Source organism: Podarcis raffonei, chromosome 18 (genome assembly GCF_027172205.1).
Source record: "Podarcis raffonei isolate rPodRaf1 chromosome 18, rPodRaf1.pri, whole genome shotgun sequence".
In the NCBI taxonomy this organism is placed as follows: domain Eukaryota; kingdom Metazoa; phylum Chordata; class Lepidosauria; order Squamata; family Lacertidae; genus Podarcis; species Podarcis raffonei.
The window spans coordinates 1430249-1455489 of NC_070619.1; the positions used below are offsets into that span (position 1 = coordinate 1430249).

Consider the following 25241-nt stretch of genomic DNA (forward strand, 5'->3'; position numbering starts at 1 on the left):
GCGCCGGCGCCCGTCGCGGTGCCTTGTGGGATCGCTTCCCTTCCTTTCGCTCTTTCCTCCTGAGCGGCGAGGGGCTCCGGCCATGTCCGGCTTCCGCGCGCTGGGCCTGTCGCCCTGGCTGGTGTCGCAGGCGGAGCAGCTGGGCCTGTCGAGGCCCGCGCCGGTGCAGGAGGCCTGCATCCCGCCCGCCCTGCAAGGTAAGCCCGGCTCCCTCGCGCCTCAGGAAACGGACACGCAGGCCCCGCCCACTCCTGCCATGGGGAGCTAGGCCCCGCCCGCGCCCGGACCACCCTATGGCTAAGCCACGCCCCTTGGCTTCTCAGCCCCGCCCCTTCACGCAGGTCCCGCCCATCCCTGCCTCAGCGACTAGGCCCCGCCCACCCTACTGCTATTTAAGCCACTCCCACTCTGCCCCCGTTCTGGAAGCCACGCCTCTTCCATGAGGCCCAGCCTCCTGTTCTTCTGGCCACGCCCCTCCTCAGACACCCCGCCCCTTCATGCAGGCCATGCCCATTGATGGCAATGCCTGTTGAGCCCCCTCTCCCCATTGCTCCAAAGCAGCTGCCTTAGCCTTTCTAGGAACGACTGCCCTGGCTGTGGAAAGAGTGCCTCTGAGCACGTGCAGAGTGCCTCTCCGCTTCCTGCCCTTCCCATCTGCTTTCCTCCCGCAGGCCGTGACTGCATGGGCTGTGCCCAGACTGGCAGCGGCAAGACGGCCGCCTTTGTGCTGCCCATCCTGCAGAAGCTCTCTGAAGATCCATATGGCATCTTCTGCCTGGTGCTGACGCCCACGAGGTAAGAGCCAGCCTGCTGCTTTTTCGGGTCTTGCTGGAGAAAAGTCCTTGGTCCTCATCAAGGGCGGCCCCTGCGTTGGGCCAACGCTCAGATATCATTGTGGTTACTTGAATTATTATTCTTATGTATTAAGTTCGTATAGGGACGCGGGTGGTGCTGTGGTCTAAACCACTGAGCCTCTTGGGCTTGCCGATCAGAAGGTCGGTGGTTCGAATCCCTGCGACGGGGTGAGCTCCCGTTGCTCGGTCCCTGCTCCTGCCCACCTAGCAGTTCTAAAGCACGTCAGAGTGCAAGTAGAAAACTAGGTACTGCTCCGGTGGGAAGGTAAATGGCGTTTCCGTGTGCTGCTCTGGTTCACCAGAAGCGGCTTAGTCCTTCTGGCCACATGACCCGGAAGCTGTATGCTGGCTCCCTCGGCCAATAAAGCGAGATGAGCGGCGCAACCCCAGAGTCGGCCACGACTGGACCTCATGGTCAGGGGTCCCTTTACATTTACCTCTACTGCGAGTGCAGTAGTTTGCTGCCAGCTCTTTGTAAGTCCATGGAAGCATTTTTGGGTTTTGCCACAATGCCTCTGCTGGCTTTTCGGAGTGACCACGAGGCTCCCTGTTTTGCCTGCAATGGACTTTGATGTGGCAAAATATGCTATAGGGCATATTTCTCTCTTGGTGGCAACTTAAACATCTCTGAGGCAGTGTGGTGCAGTGGTTAGGGCCATGGTTCTCCCAACTTTTTCCTCTGGGCCACACTTTCAGAAGAAAAATTTGTTCGCGCCGGTCTAGATTTTTTTTATCGATAAGAAATACATTGGAAAAGAAACAACTCCTAGCAGTGCTTGATTTAGAGCTGGGTATCATCCGCATATAGGGACGCAGGTGGCGCTGTGGTCTAAACCACTGAACCTCTTGGGCTTGCTGATCAGAAGGCCGGAGGTTTGAATCCCCGTGATGGGGTGAGCTCCCGTTGCTCGGTCCCTGCTCCTGCCAGCCTAGCAGTTCAAAAGCATGTCAAAGTGCAAGTAGATAAATAGGTACCACTCTGGCAGGGAGGTAAACTGTATTTCCGTGCACTGCTCTGGTTTCACCAGAAGCGGCTTAGTCATGCTGACCACATGACCCGGAAAAACTCTGCAGACAAATGTCGGCTCCCTCGGTCAGTAAACCAAGATGAGCGCCACAACCCTAGAGTCGTTCACAACGGGACTTAACTTTCAGGGGTCCTTTAAGTTCAGATAGCTCTTTTTGTCTCAGAGCAGTTCACGACAATATAAAAAACAAGAAATACATCATCATCATCATACCCCACTCTTTCTTCCTGAGGAGTGGCACAGTGCGAAACAGCGGCATGTTTTTTTAATCTCCTGCCATTTCTTCTCCGGCAGGGAACTGGCCCACCAGATTGCCGAGCAGTTCCGGGTCTTGGGGAAGCCGCTGGGCCTAAAGGACTGCATCATCGTTGGTGGGATGGGTACGTAAGTCCTGTTCAGAAAACGGAGGGGATCTTCCTCCACCCTTCTCCCAAACAAAATTAAGGACATCTTGCTTGAAGAGCCACCGAGCAGCTGAAGATAATTTATTGGCAAATCTGCACACAGCAGGGTGTGGGGGGTGTCACTCTGCGCCCTTTGAGAGGGGCTAAGGTATCCCCTTCTTCTCCCACTTTGCAGATATGGTTGCTCAAGCCCTAGAGCTGTCCCGTAAGCCCCACGTCGTCATCGCCACCCCGGGTCGGCTGGCCGACCACCTGCGAAGTTCCAACACCTTCAGCCTTCAAAAGATCAAGTTCTTGGTAAGTCCCAGAGAGTGCACCCTAATTTCCAAGGAGGCCCCTCGTTCGGCAGCCGGGCCTGCATCCGGCCACTTTCAAGCCTCCGCAGGGCTGTGCGATGCCTCTCTCCCCACAGCGGCTTAGAAAGCTTTCTTTTCTTGCATTTCTGTTTCTCAGCAAGAAAAAGTGCAAATGCAGCAAAGAAAAGAAACAAAGGACATGTCATGTATAATTTAGTTGCGAGTCCTGCATTGCCAGGGGTGGGACTAGCTGGCCCTCGGGGTCCCTTCCAACGCCGCAATTCTATGATTATCTGAATAAAAAATATGAAGCGTAAGCCTTCACAGCCTGGAAGGGCAAAAGGACAAAAACACAGCACAGCTCCAAAGGGATAGCCAACTGTTAGCAAAGATTCCCTTTGCAAATAATAAAGATTCATAAAAATAAAAGTATTATCTGCCTCCCAAGTTCCATTATTATTGTGAATACCAGTTCTATAGAGTCTTAAGCGAGCCAGACATTCACATATACTGATGGTTTTGCAGGCACCCATGTGCAATGCCCACTTTATGCAGAACCAAGGAATCGATTTATAAAACCTTTGTGCAGGAAAGCAGCTTAACCATGGCGGAGAGGGTGACTTTACAACTTACAAAGTTGCTCTCTATGCTCTGACAGCCGGGAAGATTAGGGCAAATAAATTAGTTAAATTAACCGTTAATTGTAAAGGGGACACTGAGATCTAACTTACGCAATCTGCATGCAACTTCCCTTTATTTTATCTTGTGTATGGATAATGTCATGGCATTCAGCTAGCACAGTAAAAGTTTGATTGATATATTGGTGCACTGAGAGCTTCCTCTGCTGGTCTGAACGCTTCATTCAATATACGGCCTTGGCCCAGTATACCTGAAGGAGCGTCTCCACCCCCATCATTCAGCCCAGACACTGAGGTCCAGCTCCGAGGGCCTTCTGGCGGTTCCCTCATTGCGAGAAGTGAAGTCACAGGAAACCAGGCAGAGAGCCTCCTCAGTAGTAGCGCCTGCCCTGTGGAATCCCCTCCCATCAGATGTCAAACAAATAAACAATTATCTGACTTTTAGAAGACAGCTGAAGGTAGCCCTGTATTGGGAAGTTTTTAATGTTTGATGTTGTCTATGTATGTGCTGGAAGAGTGGCTGGGGAAACCCAGCCAGATGGTCGGGGTATAAATAAATAAATAATAGTAGTAGTAGTAGTAGTAGTATCTCCGCCTTCCATCAGCCATGAACGTTGGCTGGGGCTGCTGGGGAAGGAGTAGAACGGCCTGCCTGGAGGTCTGACATTCCCATGTGGTTTTATGCTGTATGTAAAGCAGAGACGGCGGTTAGAACAAAGAGGAAAATTTAAAGGTGGAAAACTGTAGAACAGGCATGTACAGTTGCACATGGGTTAGCATAGCAAGGTCCAAGTAAAGAATATTAGCCTTACCCGATTATCAAGTGTCGTTCCAGGTTTCCCAGGCTTGTGACAAAGGTTGTCTTGAAAAAAATGGTTCTGCTGGGTATGTCTTAAAAGACTGCCAGATCATAAAGAAACTGTCTGGAGGTTCTAACCCTTGCCCAGATCTCACATTAGACGTCATTTCCTCCATTATGGCTAAGGGGCAGTGCAAGGGGTGGCAACCTCCCAGTGTCAGATTTGGGGCTGTTTTTCATTGAATTACATTTACTATTCAGGCTGTCAATATCAGACATAAGACCAATTCTTTTAACAATACATTGGTATAATCAAAAGCATTCAGTGGCGTTTATTTTGGAAAACAAACAATATTTTCTTTAGTAATGTTCATCCTTTCTGTCAAAAGCAAATGCCAAAAATCTTGCACCAACTTAAAATTCCCATATGCTTTCCAATCCCTGTCTTTGCCTGCGAGGATTTCCCTTTCTACTCCGTCCTCTTCCATCTCTGGCAGTTCACTGGTGACACACCTGTCCCTGCCCCCTCCATTTTGGCTCAGGTCCTGGATGAAGCTGACCGGCTGCTGGAGCAGGGCTGCACTGACTTCACCAAAGACCTGGAAGTCATCTTGGCAGCAGTCCCAGCCAGCAGGCAGACAATGCTCTTCAGTGCCACTCTGACCGACACCCTGAACGAACTCAAGCAGATCGCCATGAACAAGCCCTTCTTCTGGGAGTCCAAATCCGAGTGAGTTTGACAATGTACATCAAGGTTTCCCAAACTTGGCCCTCCAGCTGTTTTTGGACTACAACTCCCATCATCCCTAGCCAGCAGGACCAGGGGTCAGGGATGATGGGAACTGTAGTCCAAAAACAGCTGGAGACCCAAGTTTGGGAAACCCTGGCTTAAGAGATGCCTGAATGGATAGATGAGAGGCAGCCAAATGTCCTAAACATACATTATGTTGTTGTTATGTTGTTGTTGTTATATATTGTTTTATTATATGGATGATGACGATGATGATTCGGAGGCCTCACAACAACCCTCATGTGGCCGGTCTCAGTCCCAACTTGCCCTGTTGCAAATGGAGGGGAAGAGTCTCTCTCTCACACTTTGTATGCTGAGAGGTCCCAGGTTCAGTCCCCTCCTTTTGGAGAGTCAGGAAAACCACCACTGGAGACTCAGGGCCGCTAAGAGAGAAGACAGCCTTTTGCTGGGGAGGCACAGAGCCTGGTCTGGCGCAAGGAAGTTCTTAAACTCTCTGTCACCCCTAACTGGGCCTCCTCTTCCCCATCCTCCCAGAGTCCGGACAGTGGAGCAGCTGGACCAGCGTTACCTGCTGGTGCCTGAGAAGGTGAAGGACGCCTACCTGGTCCACCTGGTCCAGACATTCCAGGACGAGCATGAAGACTGGTCCATCATCATCTTCACCAACACGTGCAAGTGAGTCTGGGGTCGGCCTCCCTCTGTTTCTCTGCCACTCTTCCCTGCTGGCTCCAAAGCTCCCCTTCCTTTTTTAATTCCCAAGAGGGGAGAGTTCCCCAGGCTCACAGCTGGCTTGGAGGCAACCCTGAACTTCTGCAGGTGCCAGGTTCAGCCCAGACTCCTCACTCCTGTCTCCAGAGGATTAACTGAGGCTGTCATTGGCTCCTAGCTATGATGGCAACGCTCTGTCTGGAGGGAGTAAGCACCTCGGGGTAACAGCAGTTGCTGAGCAATCACAAGCAGAGAGAGTTGCTTTGCTCTGATCTTGCTTGTGGGCTTCCTGCTTGGGGCAGGTGGTTGACCACAGTGAGGACAGGATGCTGGACTAGATGGTGGGGAAATTCTTATGCCCTCAGGACTTTAATGATAGCAGGCTAGAACCCCATGGAGTTCTGTCTTTGAATTCCCATTGCTGGGGAAGAACAGGAGAGGGCCCTGGTGCCCTGCTGGTGGGCTTCCCTTCGGGGCTTCCAGTTGGCCACAAGATGCTGGACCTCCTTGGGCCTCTTTGGAGGGCCCCTTGCAGGAGGATGGCTTTGAGGTGGCCGAAGGGCACTTTGCTTGTGCTCAGAAGCACTCTTCCCTGCCAGCTGGCTTGTGGAAGCTTTTGACCTGTAGAAGAGAAACAGCTTTGCAGATACAAGAATATGCTTGGGCAGGAGAGAAAAAGGTGCCAGGGTAAAACAGAAACCTTTTTGGCTCTTTCCAATATATTGCATTCCCCTCTAGGCAACTCAGGGTAATATTTGCAAGGTTGGGAAGTCAGTCCTCTGAACAGCCCTGCCAGGTAAAGTACAGGTAGCTAGAGATGATGGGTGTTGTAGTCCAGCTGGAGACCCAAGTTTGGAAAACACTGGCCTAGGTCCTGCATTAGTAATTTGTGGTCACAGAGAACGGAAGCAACAACCATAGTGGAACACCCTTGGCCCCCTGGACGTGGCAGAGGGTTTCCAAGAGTTCCCCTGAAGTGCCAAGGTTGACCCTCTTCCCCTCCAGAGAGCAGGGGCTGGGGCAGGCAAGAGGAAGGACTTAAATCTCTTGTTCTTGCAGGAACTGCCAAATCCTGAATATGATGCTCAGGAGGTTCAACTTCCCTTCGGTGGCTCTGCACTCCATGATGAAGCAGGTGAGCCAGAGGCTGGCAGAGGCCTTGCAGTAACAGCTGGAGGGGCAACACACAGGGGGGAGGGAGGGGGAGCAAGCAGAGCCACATGCTGATGTTTCTTAAAGCAAGACACAGTTGCCGTGTGGATTCTTTGGTGTGAGAGAATCTGTGGTCCCTCTTTGTTTCGCCAGGAGCCCCCCACCCTGGGGGGAGTTCTTGCTGGGGTTAGTTCTTCCTCTGCTTTCCCCCAGTGGGTGGACCATACCTTAGTGGGGAGGGCACCTGCTTTGCCTGCAGGTTTCTCCCCTGGCACCTCCGGTTTAAAAAGGGTCCGCCAGCAGGCAGGGCTCTCTGCCTCCTCATCCACCTGGACACTTAGCCCAGCCACTTCCTACATTTTCCTGCTCTGACTGCCTTCCCCCCTTCTCTCTCTCCACTCTTTCTAACAGAAGCAGCGCTTTGCAGCCCTGGCCAAGTTCAAATCCAGCGTCTTTAAGATTCTCATCGCTACAGATGTGGCCGCCAGGTGGGTACTGCCTATCATTCTTAACCACCTGCTTCCATCTATAATATCCTAATTATTTTTCGCTGCTGCTCGCAGCTCAAGTCCTACTTGTAGGTTTATCTGACTGCTTAACTTCTTCAAATACTCTGCAAAGGGTTCCACTCCTCCCTTAACAATGATTCCTCCTGATCCCTAATTTTTGTTGTCATTCTCACCAACTCCACATAATTTATCAGTTTATTTTGACATTCCTCTTTGGTTGGTATTTCTTGGTCTTTCCACCTTTGTGCATAGATCATTCTTGCTGCTGTTGTCACTTAAAAAGAAAGATTAAGTACTTTCTTGGGAACATCTGAGTTTGTTATCCTTCTCTGGTGCTTTTAAATGTACATATTTCCCCTTTTTAATTTTTGGTGGGGACAGTGTTGGGTGGACGGTTCTTCCCAACTTCTAACGCTGCCCCTCTCTTCTTCATCTCTCTCAATTCAGGGGCCTCGACATCCCCACAGTCCAAGTGGTCATCAACCACAACACGCCGGGGCTCCCCAAAATCTACATCCACCGGGTAGGCCGAACTGCCCGGGCAGGTAAGGACGGCTGCTACAACCTGCTGATTAGCCACCATCTCAGAGTAGGAACTGGCTCCCACATGGATGGAACATGCGGCACTTTCTTTAGCATTGGGGGGTCCCTGATGGGGAGGAGAATTGTCCTGTGTGCATGAACCCCCTTCTTCTCTCCACCTTCCCCAGGCCGAAGCGGCATCGCCATCACGCTGGTGACGCAGTATGACATCCACCTGGTCCACGCCATCGAGGAGCAGATCAGTGAGTCGAGAAGGATAGCTTGGGAGCGACAGCCCATCGCGCAGGAACTGCCAAGTTTGGCGGCTCCTCCGGCACCTGGGAAAGAGGGCGATGCAAATGGCTGGGAGGGGCTGATGTGGCAGCACAACCTCCCTCCAACCTGGCACCCTCCGGGCGGGAACAGCTCCCATCAGCACCCACCCAGCACAGAGTTGTAATCCGAACAGTCCTCAGGGCACCGTGTTGGGGAAGGCTGCAGTCAAGCCCTAGTCAGCTTTACTAGCGTTTATCAGCCTCCCATCCCACTGACAGACCCCACTCGTTTTGCAGTTGCTTCCTCTGACCTGGTTCTTCACACCATTCCTGGTTGCCACCGCTGACCCTCTGTTTGCATGTACAGTGGTACCTCGGTTTAAGAACAGTCCTGTTTAAGAATGATTTGGTTTACGAACTCCGCAAGACCGGAAGTAGTGTCCTGGTTTGTGAACTTTACCTCAGTCTAGGAAGTAGACTATGGATTAAGTTCATAAACCAAGGTACCACTGTACTTCATTTGTGTTTAAAACTTTTAAGCTCCTTAGAAACCTGCTCTGATCTTAAGCAACATATACATGTTCAGTAACAATAAAACCGGCCAATAACAGCAGCCAGATAGAAAGCCAAAAAGGCTGAGGAGGTTCGATGGAGGTGCTAAGAAATGTCTCAAAACCTTGCCCAAGATGCAGCCTCATCACCCTTTTGCCACCAGTTCAGTTCAGGAAGCACTGTGTTAGCAGAGGCAGGGGCCCCATTGGCACTCACCTAAAAATAATAATTTTATTATTTATACCGCACCCATCTGGCTGGGTTGCCCCAGCCACTCTGGGTGGATTTGAACACATATAAAAACATAATATAACATCATACATTAAAAACTTCCCTGAGCAGGGCTGCCTTAAAATGTCTTCTAAAAGTCTGGTAGTTGTTCTTCTCTTTGACATCTGATGGGAGGGCATTCCACAGGGTGGGCGCCACCACCGAGAAGGCCCTCTGCCTGGTTCCCTGTAACCTCACTTCTCGCAGGGAGGGAACTGCTAGAAGGCCCTTGGAGCTGGACCCTGGCTGGACGAAGGGGGTGGAGACACTTCTTCAGGTATATGGGGCCATTTAGGGCTTTAAAGATCAGCACCAGCACTTTGAATAGGGCTCAGAAATGTGCTGGGAACCAGTGTAGATCCTTTAGGAACACCCCCATGCCTTTCTGCCTTGCAGAGCTGAAGCTTCAGGAGTTCTCTGTGGAGGAGCACAGCGTACTGAACATCCTTACCCAAGTGAACGTTGTGCGGCGGGAATGTGAGATTGTGAGTGAGGGCTTTGGGGTGGGCCGGTTGTAGATCTGCAGTCTGGGAATACCAGTGAACTTTGTGGGGAAGCACAGATTTGAACTCACATCTCCCCACTCCAAGATCAATGTTTTAGCCTCCTCCCGTTTCCCTGCCTCCCCAGGAAAAGCAGAACGGAAGCCTGAGGTTACATAGATGCTTTGAAAACAGTGGTTCCATGAACTCATCCCCAGCGCCCCCTGCCCTTTAAAAAAGCATTATTCAGAATAGCGGTTTGCATGACCCACTAAGCAAGATAACAACACAATGAAATTCAAAACACTCGCAATTAATTTCATGTTTGTTCAAAATCTGATTAAAACCCTTTTAGCTTAATTAATTCAGCAAAACTGACGGAATCACTTGCTCCAGCGATATCAGCTTTTCAAATCCCAGTAGTCCTTTACAGCACCAGCCCCTCTGTAGGTAATCCCTCCCCCCCCCCGACAGTACTGCCCGCTCTGGGAAGCACTGCTTTACAACAACCTTTTATGTTTATTTTCTTCCTAGAGATTGGAGGCGACCGATTTTGATGAGAAGAAGGAAATAAACAAACGGAAACAGATGATCCTAGAAGGAAAGGTACGATCATTTCGGGTCAGGGAATGGCCCTGTGTGTTTCCCTCCCTCCTCTGGAGCAATTCCCCCTCTCGCCACATCTGTTTCCCTTAGGTGATCTTTAGGAGTGCCACATCTGCAGCAACTAGTTGCAGCACCCTTCAAGGCACAAAGAGTCTCTTGGCAGCACAGCTCACAGCTCACACCCCCTGCCCCCGCCTCTCCACTCCCTGCTCTCAGCAGCAAGCAGCCTTGGCTTGGCTAGATTTCAACATCGCAATGTATCACCAGATTGCGACGTTTGGCTGGTGATTCATCGCGATGTTGAAAAGCTGACATCACCCACCCCCTAGTCCAAGGGTTCCCAAACTAAGGCCTGCGGGCTGGATAAGGCCAAGGTGCTCGTTTATCCAGCTCGCAGCGACACCCACTGCCACCGTCCACTCTTACCAGCGCTGCGCTGCGCGGCTGCCCACTTCCAGGTCAGAAGAGCACCGGATATACCTTGTGCGCATGTGCAAGCATTATTTCCAGTGCACATCCGGGTCGGAGGAGGCCCGTACACATGCGCACAAGCTATTTCCGGTGCTCCGACCCAGAAGTGTGCCGGAAATAGCATGTGCGCACGCGTATGGGCATACGCTCCCCCACCCTCTGGCCCACTGCTCGATCGGTGCTGGAGTCACCAGCCCGAGGTGCGGTAAGTTTGCTGACCCCTGCCCTAGTCCTTGAGCAAACCCTGCTCCGTGCCCTCCCTCAGGAAGCGGCAGGTCCAGCGCGCCCTCCAGCAGGTGCCCAGCCAGAACAGCCCTGGTCAGGTGTCAAAACCTGTGGGCAGTGGGAGACTGGTAAAGTCAGGGTGCTCTGCGCCCCTCTGGCCAAGAGGGTCTGCTTCTCAGTCTCCTTGCCTTCTCTCCTCCTCGCTCACCAGGACCCAGACCTGGAAGCACAGCGAAAGGCTGAGCTGGCAAAGATCAAGAAGAAGAATGTTGAGTTTCGGAGCAAAGTCCAGCAGGTCCTGGAAGACAAGAAGCAGGTTGTCCTCCATCGGAAGCTACGGAAGAAGCGGCAGCGGCGGAAGCAGACGGCGGCAGAGAAGTGAGGCTGCCGACCCCCCACCCTGCAGGGCTCTTGTGCCTCCCGTCTGGTGTGGGGAAGAAGTGGCGCGGTCCCACCTCTGCCCACCAGGGCTGGCCCCAGGCTGAGAAGGGCACCCCAGAGCCAAGATGGTCTCCATCAAAAGTCATTTCTGGGGGCAGAAGGGGGGGGCTGCAGACAGGACAGGAGGATGCTGGGAATCCAGTTTTATTGAAATTTTCCATGATACAATAAAAAGAACGGACTAATCTACAAAGTCTAATAACAAGAGAGAAATTGGAAGAAAAGAAAGGAGACAGGAAACTACAAAGCCCTCTCTCGCTGCTGTATCTTAACTTTTATCCCATACAGAGAAAGGTGAGCCTTCCCAACTCTCACCTGGGAGTCTCCCTCTCTCTCCAAGCCTCTCACCCTGGGAGATCGCTGGGAATCCAGTTTCCCAGGAAATCTGAATACGGAACAGGGCACCTTATCTTCATCAGTTTACCATGGTTACTCTCGTGCCTGTACAGGAGTATCTCTTGTTCCACACAGTTGCTTTTGACCCCTCAAGATAGTCTGATTTCAAACTGGTCCCTTCATTACAGGATCACCTACAAACGAATTCCTTAGTTACAGGACCACCTTCATTGTCTCCTCGATGTTTCTACTCTCTTCTCGTACCCACACTCTGCTGACAGATGCCGAAAACAGTTGCCCCACCCAGCTTTTCCTGGGTCCTTTGTGGTTTGGATCCTTAGGACTGCAGCGATGGAAGGTCTCTCAGCCCCAGAAATCCAGCTGTTGGGAAAACAGGGTGCCTCCTCTAAATTATAAGCCACGGGGAGGAGGAAATATCAGCGTTTCTGTCTCATTTGGGGTGGCTGCACCTCCGCTTGGGAGTTGGGCTGTTAAGATCTTCAGGAAGAGAAGCTGAAACCTGCCAACAGTGTGTTCATTTGCAAACTCTCGGCACATTCTCAGGGTTCTCGTCCCATGACGAAGAAGTCGGGAACAGAAGAGACTGGCCAAAATGAAAATTTGTGAGATACCGACTCTCCTCCTGCTGCAGAGTCTTTGCCCTGCGTGGCTGGAGGGCGGCAGGTTGGAAAGGCTGCTCTCTAACCCTGACAACTAAGACCAGTAACCCCCAAACTCTCTGTCAATAAATACAAATTCCGGCGAGTCCAGCCTACCCAAAGTGCCTCTCTGTATGTCCTCTTTCTTGGGTAGTGAGCAGGTAGTTCTTTGTCTTACACGTATTTCTTTTCATGAGGGGAAAGGCTGAAGTAAATCAGGGTACAGTTGAAACATGCCTTCAGTTTTAATCGGGGAGGGGGAGCCCAGTGGGGGGGCAGACATGCAGATCATTTAATAAAAGTGAATTTTTAGAACTATGATTTGGCCTTGGATAGTTTGGCATTCACAACAACAAACCAAAGATCCAAGGCCCTAGCCCTCATGCCCGCAACGCAGCCCTGTCTCAAAAGTCGGAAGGGGGCAGGGCAAGATGAATTCCAGGGAATTCCCGAAGGCACCTTTCTCCATCCTCCAGGTGGCCATACATCATCGTTGGGCACTGGAGCTGATGGGAGTTGTAGTCAAACAACACCCAAAGGATGCCAGACGGAGGAAGGCACGGAGATCCAGCTCTGAGGGCCTTCTGGCAGTTCCCTCACTGCAAGATGTGAGGTTACAGGGAACCAGACAGAGGGCCTTCTTGGTGGTAGTCCCTGTGGAACACACTCCCACCAGATGTCAAGGAGATAAAGAACTATATGACTTTCAGAAAACATCTGAAGGCAGCCCTGTATAGGGAAATTTTTTAATGCTTGGTGTTTAATTGTGTTTTTATATATGTTGGAAGCCACTCAGAGTGGCTGGAGAAACTCAGTCAGATGGGCGGGGTACTAATAATAATATGGCTGTCCTAAATCATGCAGAATCTGCCTTCTTGCTTCAAACTGCAGAGTAGGGCTGGGTGATCTAGCGATATATCACCCAAAACCAGTTTGAAGTCCATGTTATGATACCAGTTTCATAGTTTATGACCTGGCAATATATTGTGGATCTTCATGTGTGCGTGTGCACTATGCAAAAATCACAATGTGGGGAAAACCATCCCTATTTCAGACATTGTGGTATATCAGTACATTGCGATGTTTAGCCAGTGATATGTCTCGATGTTGAAAACCGGATATTGTCCAGCCCTACTGCAGACCATGTTTTTTACTGCAGACTCTTGCTTTTCCTTAGCTCTGACAGAGGACAAGAATTTCCTTCCCCTCCAAAGGATCTGTGGTCTCTGCCTGAGCGTCTTTTTTCACACAGCAGCTTTAGTATTGAGCACAGTTCTGAACTTTTCAGATCGGGTTGCTCAGTGTCTCGCTCAACCACACCCTTGCCTAGCAGACTGGCCCACCCATGCCCAGCCCCTCCAGAGTAGCTGCGCAGCGCCGACAATGAGGGGGGTACCCCATTTGCTGAAGAAGCAGGCAGAGCGGCAGAGGAATTTTGCTCTTCTGGTCTTGCTGTCAGCTGCTCCTCATCTGCCAAAACACCCCTCTGATCTCACATTGCGCTTCTGCCTTGGCAAAAATTAAAGAAATAGGTCTTGGCAGGCAGCCTTCATTTTCCTTATCACCTGCCGCTACCTTTCAAGGTGTTGCTTTTTCTGAAGCAGAGAGCTGCCGCCCCCCTACCCCCCCCCCCCGTTCCACTCCCAAACCTCCCCTCAGCTATTCAAGAAGAGAGCAGAGGCGCAAAGACTTGTGGGGATTCCAGCATCTCCGATCTGACTTGACGGCTCTCAGTGCATCATGCTGTTTGATCCTGGTTTTTGAAAAAACCTGCAGCTCCCTGTGTTCTCTGCACATCGCGCTCAAGTTTGAAGAGAGGGGGGCATATGAATTTTTTTACTCTTCCTAAGGGAGTTGAAACACCACCACCCCCCAGGCCAGAATAACTGCCTCCAGTTATTCCTGAACACTGCAGATTTTGAGATACAGGAAACTTCCTTCTGTCTAATCAGACCACTTGTCTATCTTCCTCAATACGGGCTCCAGCTTTCCAGGGTTTCTTTCAGACAGCCTGACCTGGATACACCATTGAGAACTGAACCTGGGCCTCCTTGCAAAGCACTGAGCCACGGCCCTTTCTTGAAATTTAAGGTGCTAGTCCTCATGGTTGTGATAAGGAGCTGGTTTCAAGCAGGAAGCCTTGGGGAGCTGGTTTCTATCAAATCAGACCACTGGCCCACCTAAATATTATCTACACTGACTGGCAGTGGATCTCGAGGGTTTTGGAACAGGGTTTGTTTCCCCAGCCCTAGATGGAGAAACAGGTGTATTGGGGGAGGGGCAGTACCTCTCTTGGGGGACACATCGTGCTCCTTGGGGGGCGGTTTGCCCACCTTTGGTCCCCACCCTGCACTCAGCTCTCACCTGCACCTCCTAGAAGCTGTCAGCAGGTGACAGCAGCCACAATCCCGAGAAATGGCTTCGACTGGCTGACTGAACCAGGTGAGTTAGGGATGTGCTTTGCATGTGAAGAGAGGCTCTGGTGGCTGAAGTAGATGAGACGGGGGGGGGGGGGGGTCCAAGGGTCAAGAAGGCAAGTTCTGCCTGTGCTGTAGAGGGAAGTGAGGGGCAGGTGGGGCCCGTCCACCTGGGAAGGGAGTCCATCTAAGAGAAGGAAAACTCTGATTCTGAAGCTCTGCTGCCTTGCAGGATATCTTTGGGAGAAGAAAAGGCTCAGAAGCAAACGCTCCACAAATCCAGAGTTCCTAAGGCGCCTGGAAGGTGCCTTGCACGCCTCCTGCAGCCAAGCGGGTTCCAAATGTCTTGCTCTTCAGAAACAAGATTCAGGCTCCATTTTTGGGTGTGGAGGTCTGGCTGGAAGAAACGGGGACCATAATGGACTAGAGCTCCCCCGAGATTTGGTGTTTAATATCAAGGACTGTCAGAAAAACCAGCAGAGAGGAATGGAGAGAGAGTTGAGAGCCTCGGACGTGAGGTCTCCAGGCTGACGGTAGATGGACTGATGGACGTTTCAAGGGGATTGAAACCGGGAAAGGGGGGGTGGAGTTTGGGAATCCAAAGGGTGTATAATCTAACTTGTTCTGTTTTTATTTTGTTTGGATATCTATATGAAAATTGGGGAAATCGTGGAAGGGAATTTAGGCCGATTTTAGAAAAAGGTTTAAAGAATAAGCAATGATGCATAAATATGAAGTCTATAAGGTAAAATTGGTTTTTTTTAGAAAAAGGAACTAAATATAAAAAGGTTTAAAAATAGGGATAAGAGCTTGTTGAACCAACAATTGGACCTGCAATACAAGAGGGAGAGGTGTGGGGAAGTCAGGGAAATATGTTATAGAAAATAAGTCTTGTGAATTGTATGTGTTTTTAATTTTTTTTTCTTGTTGTTCTTGTCTTTGCTTTCTTTTTTCTGTCTTTTGTGGTTTTGTTATTGTATTATGGTGGAAAATTTTAATAAATATCATTTAAAAAAAAACAAATGTCTTGCTCTTCTTCGGACCCCCTCAATGAGGCCGTGACACACAGCCCAGGCTTGCACCCCGGAGAGGTCACTTGGGTGCTGCAGCCGTTTGACTTCACCCCTGGCAGCAAACACTGTGGTCTCTTAAGACAGCCTGGAGGCTTGAACCCGGGACCTTCTGGGTGCGAAGTAGGTGCTCTGACTACAGTATCCCTTTCCTTAAATCCAGGCTGCGCCTTTGTGCCTCAGCTGCTGCTCACATGTTCTCGCTCTCGCTCTCCATCAGCTGAGGTTCTTGGAGGGGTTCCCTGATTCGGTTGCCATGGACACCGTTCCCAAGGTAGCAACTCCACTCCATCCACGCCTCTTTCAACTCTTCCCCTTCCGCTGTCGGGGTGCGCCAGCCACAACCAGAAGAAGAAAAGAAACACACCCCTTGCAACAAAGAGATTTGAGCAGCAAATGCTTTTCAAGGACTGACTTCGCGGTGGGCAAGCGATCGAGGTGCAACCGCTCTGCCTTTCTTGTCAAGGAAGTGGCAAGTGCTACCCACCAACCCATCAAACCACCGGCCATTGGAGGCCTTGTTTATTACCTTGTTTGCTTATTTATGGCATTTCCCCCCAACATTTTTCTCCAAGGGGCTCAAGGTGGCTGGCTTGGCTCTCTTCCTCCCCATTTATTCTCACAGCAACCCTGTGAGGGAGGACTAAGACTCATAGGCAGTGAAGGGACTGCAGTAATCTTCAGTAATACAGTGGTACCTCGGGTTAAGAACTTAATTCGTTCCGGAGGTCCGTTCTTAACCTGAAACCGTTCTTAACCTGAGGTACCACTTTAGCTAAGGGGGCCTCCTGCTGCCGCCGCACGATTTCTGTTCTCATCCTGAGGTAAAGTTCTTAACCTGAGGTACTACTTCTGGGTCAGCGGAGTCTGTAACCTGAAGTCTTTGTAACCCAAGGTACCACTGTACCCTGAGTGAGGCCAAAATTGTTTGTCAGATGCAGGTCACCAATAAAGGAAGTAAATTATTATTATTTGAATTTATATACTGCCCTATACCTGGAGGTCTCAGGGTGGTTCACAGAACAAAATCAAAATCAAAATAGAAAACCACAAAATATATAATCAAAATAAAAACAACAACCCAATAACACCCCGCTGGTCATCTCTGCTCATGGTGAAGTTAACGTATTATTCAAGGAAACGGCATACAACTCAGCAGCCCTTCCCAGCAGTCCTTGCCCCATGGAGCCATTGCCAGGCTCCTCCTCTCCCAGGTGTTTCCCAAACAGTCTCAAACTGTGTCTGCCCACCTCTGGCCTGTTTTGCCTTCCTCATTATTCTGCGTGTTCTTGGAGAGAGCTTGTTGCAGCCAGAGACTCCCTGGTTCTTCTGCAGCCTCTTGACTCCCCTCCTCTGCTTCAGCCGGGAGTCTGAACTGCTTCCTGTCACAGACTCCTCCTGCTCACCAAACCCTGTTGCCCCTTCAGGATCCAACCCCTCCTCCCATTCTTCTCCCTCTGACCTCTCCTTGGTTTTCCACCTCCAATCCCCAGGCTCTGAGCCTTCCTCCTTTGGGGGTTGGACTCCTCTTTGCCCAGCCAGCCCACGGCAGGCTCACCAAATGGACCTTCTCAATCATGGAGCATATTGGTTTGGCATCCCCTCAGCTCCTCACCCCGTGGGGGGAACTGCCTGCACTGCCCGAAATCTGGCGCTGCCTGTTCTCATGGGGAAACTGAGGGGCTGGACTGGGGGTGGTGTTTGCCAGCAGTCACACCAAGGTGGGCAGCAACCAAAGTGGGTGGGGGGTCCAGAGCCGCCCCAAACAAAGAGTGTCTGAACAAGGGAGGGCCAGGTGAGAGGCAAAGCCAGAGCAGTCTGTCTGTCCCCCTCCAAGGCAACCTGGCCACCCCGCCCCAAAGGTTTGGTGTAAGACCAGGGCACCCCCTGGTGAGGAATCCCCCACCCGTGAGGCCCTGGTGCAGCTGGCAAATCCAAGCCCTTTCAAGATCTTGGCTCCGACTCCTCTTGGCTTCCGCTGCTGATCCTGGGCCAGGCAGTAAATCTCTTCTCTACCCCCCACCTTCCGACCTCATTTTGCCCGCTTAGCATCGGCCTTCGTTGTCTTGCTCTACAAGCCTGCCAGAAATTTGCTGCAGAGGCCTTCCCCACCCCCTCGCTGCCTCCTCACCTTCCACCAAACCTCAGGGCTTGGTGATGCTTATTTCTCAGCTTAGAAGCATTTTTCAGGTCGAAAAAGCCTCATAGGCAAGCTTGCAAATATCAGTGGAAAAGCTGGCGCGCTCTCTCTAAAAAAAGAAGACACATCACTAAAGGAAAAAGGTACTGGGAGGGAGGAGGAATGGAAAGAGCAAAAGCGCTGGCGCCAGTTCTGCATGGCACAATTCTTACTGCATGGGTGACAATATTGAGAGGAGGAGTTGGAAGTGGCTGATCATTTGGCTGAAGCCTGCATCGCAGGGGGTCCCTTCCAACTTCACAATTCTGTGCTTCTGTGATCCTTGGTGAGAATCCCAGCTATGCCTCTCCTAGGGAATTTGATGGCTGTCTTGGGGGCCCGCCTGATGCCTGTTCCTTGCCTGTTCACCCACCTTCTCCAAAGCAATCAGTAGTTTTTGCCTGCCTCCTATGTGCTGAGTTATGATGTGTTGAGCCCAGAGGGCAAGGGAGCCCCAGAAATGAGCTGAGATGGGCTAAGAGTCTTAGTCCCCAAAGCTGGAAACTTTGTGCCCCCCAAGTCATCTTTATGGCTTCTGTAGGAACAGAGGAAAGGCTTTCTAGAGACGGTGTGAGCAACGTCAGGCGCAGACCTAGAAGGAGAACAAAAAGGAGCGCAGAAACGAGCCAAGCCTTTTTAAAAAGTATCAGATAAATAAAATACATCTGTTGCTCCTTCCACTTTTGTGGCCTCCGGAAGCGAATGCGGCCCCCGAGTTCCTCCACCCTTTGCTCTCTACAGCATCAAATGTTTGGGGGTGTTTTTTTCCCGGGAAGCCAGGGCTGCTCTCCTAGTGGAATCGACCAGTGCATGTTCTAAATTGCAGATTTCTTTATTATTTCTAAGGTTCTCCCTGTGCTGTTAATGTGTGGGGCTGACAAGGCAGGAAGAAAGAACAGAAACCTGCCAGGCGCTGCCAATCCTCTCCACAGAGGTGTGTGGGCTCCATCCTCTCAACCTTGGAGGGAGGAGAAAACGCTACTAGGCTGTTCCAAGGGGGAAGCAGCCTTCCCTCCGCCAGGCTTTGCAAAGAGTGTGACAAACTGGGGGGAAGCCAGACATTTAATCAATTAACTGATTTAAAAACAAAAAAAGTTGAGCCGTTTTCTGCTCCTCATTTTCTGCCCTGGGCTGGATTCTTGCATGCATCTGTGGTTTCCACTGAGGAAATTAACCCCACAGATTAAGATTGTGCCCCTTGCTCAGGGTAGGATTCTGGAATAAAAGAGGTATGTGTGATTGAGGCCTGGAACTAGTACGCATTAGCATCTAAAGACAGTGTTGTGCAGTGGTTAGAGTCTAGGACGAAGACCTGGGAGAGACCAGGGTTCAAATCCCGCCCCACTCGGCTGTGAAGCTGCCACTAGGTAACCTGGGGGCCGGTCACTGTCTCTCTCAGCCTGACCTACGCCACAAGGCTGCTGTTGTGGGGGCTGAATGAGGAGGAGGAAGATCCTTTTATCTGACTCGTGCCCTGGCTTGCCTGGCTGGAAAGCGGAGAGGGGTGGGAGGGGGGAATGAATTAACATTTGCTGCCCCTCCCACTCTTGCATCTGCCCTCCACTGCCCTCTCCCCCCACCCCAAGGCTGCCTTTAGTTTGGAAAAGGGCCCCGATACACACCCCACCCCTGGACCCACATCTAACCTGCCTGCCCTGCTGTCTCCCTGGGAGGGAATTGGCTGACCAGCCACGAGGCGGCAGCACTTGTGGGTCTTCTCATCCCTTCGGCCTCCTTTTTGAAAATTCCCTGGGAGGCGACAGGAAAGGGGTGACACGGGTCTGATCCTGCAGGTCTTGGCTCCTCTCTGCTTCGGCGCCAGCCTATTTAGCCAAGATTCCTTGAGAACTAACAGCTGCTTTGCATTTTGAAACGTGGGTGCCGAGAAATCCAGCGTGGAGCCCTGCGGAGGAGGAAGCCACTGCCAGCTGCCTCCCAGAGCAGGACTCTGGATAGAAGGGCCAGGTTCCTCATCGTCCTGCTCTCTTCTGCTTTGGTCAGGCCACATCTGGAGTCCAGTTCTGGGCGCCACAATTTAAAGAGGATAACAGCTGGAAGGTGTGCAGAGGAGGGTGAACAAGATCATCAAGGGCCTGGAAACCAAGCCTCATGAGGAACGGTTGAAGGAGCTGGGTTTGCAGCCAGCCTCTTGCAAAGTTTATCTTCATGGCCAGCTCAGCTCTTGCAACACACATCCAAAGCAATAGCTTGGCCCAAGGGGTTCATCTTTCATGTCCGGTACAAGGGAAGTCATAGTCCCACTCGATCCTGCCTTGGTCAGACCCCGCCTGGAATACTGTGTCCAGTTCTGGGTTCCACAATTTAAGAAGGATGTTAAGAAGCTGAAAGGTGTGCAGAGGAGGGAGGCCAAGATGATGAAGGGTCTGGAAACCAGACCATATGAGGAACGGTTGAAGGAGCTGGAGATGTTTAGCCTGGGAAAGAGGAGACTGAGAGCAGACAGGAGAGCCATATTCAGACATCTAAAAGGTTGTCACATGGAAGAGGGAGCCAGCTTGTTTTCTGCTGCCCCAGAAGGGGGAATCCAAACCGATGGATTCAAATTGCAAGAAAGGAGATTCCAACTCAACATCAGGAAGAATTTTCTGGCAGTAAGAACCAGCGGAATGGACTCCTTCGGGAGATGGGGGACTCTCCTTCCTCACAGGTGTTTACGCTGTTGGATGGCCACCTGCCATGGATGCTTTAGCGGAGATTCCTGCAATGGAGGGGGTTGGACTAGATGCCCCTTGAGTGTCTCTTCCAACTCTACCATTCTCCTCTCCTACCGAGAGCCTACCCTTCTCTTCCCTGCTGCGTGCAAGAGATGGAGGAAGGCCTCTCCTTGGAACAGGGACAGAGAGCACCTGCATCCTTCCAGATGTTATCAGTCCTGCGCTCCCCCAAGAGCCCACAGGAGTCAGGGAGGACTGGAGTCGGCAAGGCCACAGGCAATCCCACCTCGCCCCACAACCCTTCTGCCGGGATGCCCCCTTTTGAAAGCTGCCCCCGAGTATCCACAATGACAGTACAGATTATCGTATGGTAGGGAGTTCCACAGGTGAAGGACCCATTGTGAGAAGCAGGAGGTTTTTCCATGCGGTCTCTTTCTCAGTCCCCTCCCCAAGCTGAGCTGAAACTGGAGCCAGCGAGAGAGCAGGAGGCGAAGGCCTGCGAGGGAAGATCCATCTGGGCTCCTCTCCTCTTTTTGCCCTGGGAAAAGGATGACCCCGCCGAGCTGGGAGACGCTCGCCTTCGGGCTGTGCGAGGAAGCCGGCAGCGCGCTCTCCCCTTCTCTGCCCTTCCTGCAAGATGTGCCCCCCGGAGAACGTTTAAGCCGCCCGGAGGATGAGCGAGGGGCGGCATCTCCGAGGCCGAGGCAGGTCACCCTCCTGATTTCCTGGCAGGGGGGCCCAGATGTCCTCTGTCCGCCCGCTGGAGCGAGGTTCCCTGGAGAAGATGCGCAAGTGACCTTGCGGGGGGAATGCGGCTGCTGCGAGAGAGGCAGGACAAGGTGTTGCTCTCCTTTTGCGCCAGGGTCCTTCCTCTGAAAAGAAAGTCACGACTCCAGTCCTCGTGGAATTAGAGTTCGAGGGGGTTCCCGTGGTCATCTAGTCCAACCCCCTGCAATGCAGGAATCTCAGCTAAAGCATCCAGGACACGCCCATCCAGCCTCTGCTTAAAAATCTCCAAGGAAGGAGAGTCATCGAATCCTAGTCCCGGCCATGTTGCCCAGGGAGGCCTGGAGAGCTCCGTCGGCTGACAAGGCCAAGGTTGCAGGTTCGATCCTCATATGGGGCAGCTGCCTGTTCCTGCATTGCGGGGGTTGGACTAGATGATCCTCAGGGTCCCTTCCAATTCTACAATTCTATGAGGACTCATTTTCTGCCATCTCCCATTTGAGCTAGAGCTGTGTTGGCACCCCCGGGTGGGGTGGGGGGAGGTGGGGGCGCCCCCTTCCTTTCCCTTGCCAGCCCTGCTCTCTCAGCCTTCTCTCTGGCTCAGGGACACCTGGCAGGAGCCGCGAGGAAGGGACGCCAGCAGAGGGAACAGCTCCCAGATGGAGCGCCAGTTGGCTTGCAGACTCGGATTCTGGCATCGCCCCACCCGGACAGCTGCTAGATTGGATTAAATGCCCCGAGCGCCCACTAGGCGCAGCTCCCCCCCCGGACAGATTCTTCACACCAAGGCACCTTATTTAATTTGGGGTGCCTTCTACTGCTGAGACGCCCCCCCAATCCAGCCACCAAGCTTCCTTCCACCTTGTCTTCGCAGGATCAGGACCCCACAGACTTAGGCTGGGTGTGGCGGCGAGGCAATCCACGGGGGGGGGGCTACCAGGTTTTTTGCCCCGGGTGACTCCTCCAGAGGGGCTCCCAGCCTGTGTGTCTCTGAGCAGGGCGAAGTGCAGCCTAGTTTCGCCCCTTCCTCCTGAATCAGCCCAGGGCCGGTCTAGACAGGAATCCTGTCCTCAGTGGCGAGGCCCGAAGGCAAGATCCGAGCACAAGAGTAATCCAGCGGCTGTTACTCCAAAGCAATCGCAGAGGCATCCTGGCTAGGAGCCATCAGTAGACAGTGAATCTGAAGCCTCCCAAAGGGTGTGGGAGGGAATTCCGTAGTTTCACAAGGTGCTGGATTGGTGCCATGGGCTGGTGGGGGGAGCAGAGGAGTGGTGGGAGGAACCAGCTGGGGACCCCCCAAGGGAAGGGGGGTGGAGATGAGTGGTCAGAGGGAGAAGCCTGGGAAGAGGAGGGGCTGGAAGCTGAAAGGGCGACAGGGTGGAGTGAGCGGGGAGAGTCTGTGCCAGAGAGATGCCCAGATGGGAAACCCGCAAGCCTGACCCCGGCACAAGAGCAACTCTCTCCCCTCCTGCGGTTTCCAGATACTGGGTCTCCAACCGTAGAGGCTCCAGCTCTGAATCAAGGGGTCAGCCCAGCTGGCGTTTGCCCCCCCCCCCACCTCTATGGGTCTGGCATCTCTATGCAGCAAGCAGCCTTTCTGGGGGTTGGCTTGGGCCAAAGGCGCCCGCTTTGGAGACAGCGGATCTTTCTTCCTTCACTGCCCCCCCCCCCATCTCTAAACAGGAGTTTCAGATCTGACTGGCACCCATCCCCTTGGGGACACGTCAATCCCTCGCCTCTGCGGCTGTTGCCTGCCGGCTGCGCCTGTCAAACATTAAGCCACCCGCTTTCTCAGCAGATTCCTCCTCGTCCCTTCTTCCTCCGCTCGCTGCAGCTGGCAGGCTCGCTGCCCGACGGGGGTCCCTGAAGCCCCACACCTCACTCTTTGCACACACCCCCTTTGTCAGACATGAAGGAGGGAGGAGAGCAAAAAATGGAGAATTTTATGGGGAAGGGCTCCCATGGCAGTCCCAGAGGCCATCACTGTCATGAGGCTGCTCTCTCTCTCTCTGTATATATATCTATCTCCAGCACTTTTCCTCCGAGGAGGTGAATGAGATCCATAGTCCTCCTCTCCCCCATGTCAAGGTTGCAGGTTTGATTCCTGTATGGGACAGCTGCATATTTCTGAACTGCACAGGGTTGGAGTGATGATCCTCAGGGTCCTTTTCAACTCTACAATTCTGCTACACCCACCATAACCCTGCGAGGTAGGCCAGGCTGAGAGAGGCAGTGACTAGCTCCCACGATCACCCAGGGAGCTTGCTGGCCAAGAGGGGACTTGAACTCAGGTCTTAGTCCCACACTGCAGCCACCACACCTGCACTTGGGTCCTGGGCACAAATGGTGGCAAAATTGGGCTTCAAAGCATTTCTTCGCTTTCAAAAGCACAGCTGTGGGGGAGGGAGATGATTCATGGGGCGCAGGGGAAAAGGAAAGGCCAGGCCCCCCTTTGTAGTCTTTCTCCCTCCATTTTGCTAAAATGGAGCCACCTGACCAGGCTACACCGCTGAGCACAAGGGAGGTCCCTGTCCCACTCTGTTCTGCCTTGGTCAGACCACACCTGGAATAGCGTGTCCAATTCTGGGCAGCACAATTGAAGGATGTTGACAAGCTAGAACAGGGGTAGTCAACCTTTTTATACCTACTGCCCACTAATGCATCTTTCTTGACGGTAAAATTTCCTTACCGCCCACTAGTGCTCGATGGAAGGAGGATTCAGCTTGTGCCGCAGAACCCCCTGAGCTAGAACGTGTGCAGAGGGCGGCAAATGAGATGATCAAGAGTCTGGAAACTAAGGGGAACGGTTGAAGGAGCTGGGTATGTTTAGCCTGGAAAAGAGGAGACTGAGAGGAGATATGAGAGCCATCTTCAAACATTTAAAGGGCTGTCACATGGAAGAAGGAGCCAGCTTGTTTTCTTCTGCTCTGGAGGGTAGGACTTGAATCCATAGCTTCAAGTTACAAGAAAGGAAATTCTGACTAAACATCAGGAAGAACTTTCTGACAGTGAGAGCTGTTTGACAGTGGAACAGACTCCCACAAGAGGCGATGAGCTCGCCTTCCTTGGAGGTTTTTAAGCAGAGGTTGGGTGGCCATCTGTCAGGGATGCTTTAGTCGAGATTCCTGCATTGCAGGGGGTTGGACTAGATGATCCTCGGGGTCCCGATTCCATGACCTCAGAAGTTGGTGGACTCTCCTTCATTGGAGGTTTTCAAACAGAGGTTGGATGGACCTCCATCCATCGGGGTTTCTTTAGCTCCTCCGTTTCCCGGCAACTGGGACTCAGAAGCATGGATGTCTCCAGCCATGAAGGCACAGCCTGGGAGAGTTGCGGAAAAAGAAAGCATCCAGAAAGATCTTGCACTATTTCGCAATTGAGCTTTGAAATGGATGCCGGCTGGAACCTGGTCAAGATGTGCGTTGAGCAGCCCAGGAGTGGGTGGCCGCGAGATCAAGAGCAGCCTGGCTGATTTGGCTGACGCTGCCAAGCCCCACTCACAATTAAGTTCCCAATTAAAGAGGAGGGAAAGCGAAAGGCAAGGGAGAGAAACACCCAGGGTCGTAGTTCCACCATTGCTTTGTCTTATTGAACACCTCCAGTAAAACCCGACAATCATCAGGTCACTTATACACAGCCGACAATCCACAGGTTTGCTTGAATACATTCTTTCTGCGACACGGGGACATTCATTTTGTTTTGGGTGGGGGGGGGGAGGTTTAGAACTTCAAGAAAAGTGCAGGTTTGTGGGAAATAGCCCTGTCGCTGTACAACAGGTATGGCAAGACAAATGGAACTTCCAGTCTTAGAGGCAACGTACCTGCATGCTCAGAGAAAACAAGCAAGCCTCAAGGGCCTGTATCTGAGCCTCCCAGAAGCATGGTCCTTCTTGGGTTCTTCAAAGTCAGGAGGACTAGAACCTTAAATGCGAGTGGAGTTTTCAAATTCGCCAAATTTCACATGGGGTGTGTGTATCAGTCTGCCTGGTGAAGGCAGCTGCATGGCAAGTTCCCAGGCCATTGTTCCAACTTTTCCTCTCCTTTTTAACCACTAAAATAAAATAGGAGAAGCAAAACTGGCACTGAGCTTTGACTAACCCTGGGCACATTAATTTTGTACGTCTTGGATGCGCTAGACCAGTATTAGCCCCCTTCCCTCCAAATTCCATGTGTTCAACCTGACTGGACACACAGTTG

The 25241-nt window shown here is 52.0% G+C and overlaps 1 protein-coding gene across 1 annotated transcript; it reads left to right on the forward strand.

The window, feature by feature from the left end:
* The first annotated feature begins 28 nt into the window (after positions 1 to 28).
* Positions 29 to 12100, forward strand: DDX49 (DEAD-box helicase 49). The gene is made up of 13 exons (XM_053372360.1): positions 29 to 197; positions 672 to 795; positions 2177 to 2262; positions 2462 to 2583; positions 4562 to 4749; positions 5305 to 5445; positions 6538 to 6613; positions 7042 to 7118; positions 7587 to 7684; positions 7850 to 7924; positions 9155 to 9243; positions 9775 to 9846; positions 10754 to 12100. The coding sequence occupies exons 1-13, from the start codon at positions 83 to 85 to the stop codon at positions 10922 to 10924; spliced, it is 1434 nt and encodes a 477-aa protein (XP_053228335.1). The 5' UTR covers positions 29 to 82; the 3' UTR covers positions 10925 to 12100.
* The last annotated feature ends 13141 nt before the right edge of the window (positions 12101 to 25241 follow it).